At 48.0% G+C, this 3,259-nt stretch overlaps 1 protein-coding gene across 3 annotated transcripts in view; it reads left to right on the top strand.

Moving 5' to 3' along the window:
• The first annotated feature begins 637 nt into the window (after nt 1-637).
• Nucleotides 638-3,259, top strand: part of astn2 (astrotactin 2) — a 680,356-nt gene continuing 677,734 nt past the window's right edge. For all 3 annotated transcript variants that reach the window (XM_076283459.1, XM_076283456.1, XM_076283457.1), the window contains exon 1: nt 638-962. In XM_076283459.1, coding sequence (XP_076139574.1) covers nt 638-962 — 325 coding nt within the window. The remainder of the gene's footprint in view (nt 963-3,259) is intronic.

Genomic DNA, 3,259 nt, shown 5'->3' with positions numbered 1-3,259 from the left:
CCACAAACAGCCTAGGGGCTGAATTTTAAGTTGTCTTTTCTCCCAAGGACAATAAAAGCTTGTACACGCAGTGACATATAAATAAGCCAGTGATAAAGAAACTGCTTCAATAGCGGTCAGTATTGACCGGAGAGAAGGAAATTAGTTCCTGGGGACTGTATATAATTATAGGTATTATTCCCCTTTGCCCAAACACGTCTTTATGCATTCCTCTAATAGGTAGATCCTGTGAATAAACTAATAGCAGTAGCCTATACAGAGAGAGAGAGAGAGAGAGAGAGAGAGAGAGAGAGAAAGAGAGAGAGAGAGGGATGCTACTGAACCTCTGTACATGAATAGGATACTAATGCTCAGAGCTCAGTCAGAGAGTAATAAAAAAGTAAAGTGACAATACTCCAGTGTGTCTGTTCATTGACTTGTTTTAACGCTTATTCGCACTCTGACTAAATTACTACGACTTGAAGTCGTACTATTCAGAAGCAGAAAGGGGGGATATTAGAACGATCAACCAACCGCCTTCACCTGCACTGCCGCCTCCTGGACGCCCGCGTCCCCGGTGCAGAAGACGGCGGTATAAACGAGGCAGCATCTTCTGTGTTCCACACTCAATGCACTAGAGCAGCGAGTGGAGAAAGTGATGGCAACGCGAATATCCAAACTGTTTCTCCTTCTGGGGCTGTTTGTGTCGGGGACCGCGGCGGCTGGAGGAAACCGAAAAGGAGCTGTGCATGATGAGGACCGGGATAAAGAGACCGGCACGGAAAGCCCGTGTGAAGTTAAAACCGTGACCGTATCTACCCTGCCTGTGCTCAGGGAGAACGAGTTCAGTTTTACCGGTGGTGGCTCGGGAAACGTGGCCGGAGGGGAATCCCGACTAATGTTGTTTGTGCGGACTGACCTGCCTGGAAGAATATCTGTACTGGATGATCTGGACAACACTGCACTCCCGTACTTCACGTTAGGTAAGATATAATTACCCCGTGCACACTGCTTCCAACTGACCCTCCACATGTAGGCTACGCGACGGTACCGTCAGTTTTACAACACAGGCTGCCTGTCAGGAAAACTGCAGACATAGCTTGTGCTTTTAGTCGGCGTGCATTTGATTTGTGGTCGTTGCTGTTCCTAATGAAACAGTGTGGTGGTAATATCGGCAATACATTTGGCGGGATTGAGAAGGAAACATCCCTGCCCCTTCCTATCGTAATGTCTCAAGGCAGTGGGAGAAAACACGCGTCCTCCGGTTCAATTGACAAACGGGGTATGCATTCGATGTAGATACAACGGAGAGACAGTTATGCCGTCTTACGTACACGTGTGAGGCAGGCTAATAAAGTACTGGTCGTTATACTGTTTTAATGGGTTATGTGATCGCTGTACAATTACACACTGCTTTTACCTGATTCATCTTTTCATGTTCGATCTAAAGAACTTCTGCTCTGCATATTCTAACCCAAAAGGCATCAAGGCGAAGGCCGTTTGAGTTCAGCTGACAAACCACGAATTTTTGGAAACGAGTGCTTCGGAGGCTGTCAGAAGTATAGAAGCGAGGATGGCACTCTGAGCTGGGCTGAGGTTATGTTTGGGCCATCTCAGAGGCAGCACATGAATCGTCGGGTTTCCACCAACCTGTAATGTGTGTTATTGCCATCAAAAAGCCATCAGTGCACATCATGTATCAGTCCTAGTCAGAAATCTTTATTTCATAAAAATAGATTTTTCTTAGAAACCCATGGTGAGTGTCTAGCCGACATTATACAGTATATGAGAAAGGCAGGTGCTCTTGAGCATGTCTCAAAAACATACACCTCATGATTTGGACCCAGCTTACCAACCCCCCTCCTCACACTCCACTCCACACTCTCTGCATTTTAAGTGACCCCAGCCTTAGTCAAGGCTGTAGTTCCAGTGAAATGTAAATACCGAGGGTTCTGTCCAGGAGGCATGGACGGCGGTCTTTGAGAGGAAGTTGGCGGAGACTTGCCCTGGTAGGGCCATTTATGAATAATATATGGTTTTGTATTCTCAGTGCCCGCAGTGCTTTCGTGCAGTTTGTAAACAGCAACAGAGCCATAAACGTGCGGTCCATTAAACCCGTGTGGCCGGCGGCTAGGCGTGCGGGCAGCTGGGGAGGAAGGACCTCGTGCAGCGGAGGATCCCCAGCAGCCGACAGGCCTATCAAAGACATCGTTCAACTTTACAGTCCTTTTATCTTCAAAAGCAATTGAAGATTAAACTCCAGGCCTCTTAAATTTTAGTCTAATTAAATCCCCCATCAAGATTAGGGGAGCTGTCTCTTTCATGTGATGGAAACAAGGCTGCTGGCTTCACTGATGTCAACCACTGCGTTTTCAGACTACATGATGGCTGGGACTGCTGTTTCATAATTATGTCCTCTCCCCTCTGGGTCACAGACTGCAGGCTAGTCCAGGCCAGTCCAGGCTAGTCCAGGCTCAGTCCGTATGCTCACAGACCGCAGGCTAGTCCAGGCTAGTCCAGGATTGGTCAAGGCCAGTCCAGGCTAGTCCAGGCTCAGTCCGTTTGCTTATAAATCCCCTTCTGACTCTCTCATAAGAGACACTTGTCTGTGTTTGAATCATGGCCACCTCCGTCCTGCGGTCCAGCCACACAGCTCATCCTCTGCACTCCGTCCTGCGGTCCAGCCACACAGCTCATCCTCTGCACTCGCACTTCCTCATTACTTTCCCCTTTGGTCAGCAAGGATCACTCTGGTGCCTCGGCATGGTGGGAGGTTAGCAGCACCTGAGGTCATTTACTGCCCTAGAGAGTGTGAGAGAAAGAGAAAGGAAGAGAAAGACAGCGAGAGAGAGATGGTGAAAGAGAGAGAGGGACAGAGAGAGAGAGAAAGGGTGAAAGAGAGAGAGAGATGGTGAAAGAGAGAGAGAGATGGTGAAAGAGAGAGAAAAATGGTGAGAGAGAGAGAGGGACAGAGAGAGAGAAAGGGTGAGAGAGAGAGAGAAATGGTGAGAGAGAGAGAAATGGTGAGAGAGAGGGAGAGAGAGAGAGCGAGAGAGAAATGGTGAGCGAGAGAGAGAGAAAGGGTAAGAGAGAGGGAGAGAGAGAGAAATAGCGAGAGAGAGGGAGAGAGAGAGAGATGGTGAGAGAGAGGGAGAGACATGTTTACCTGCATTGCTGTATGTCTATTTTCTTTCTTTTGTGACACTACTGTGTTATCTGTAACACTGGCTTTGGCAACACTGTATCCAAACAGTCATGCTAATAAAGCTCCTTTGAATTG

The sequence above is a fragment of the Alosa pseudoharengus genome, unplaced genomic scaffold, assembly GCF_046254945.1.
Source record: "Alosa pseudoharengus isolate Yale_2024_CS ecotype anadromous, Long Island Sound unplaced genomic scaffold, YU_APseudo_1.1 YU_APseudo_1.1_scf_14, whole genome shotgun sequence".
NCBI lineage: Eukaryota > Metazoa > Chordata > Actinopteri > Clupeiformes > Clupeidae > Alosa > Alosa pseudoharengus.
This window is presented reverse-complemented; position numbering and strand designations above follow the sequence as displayed.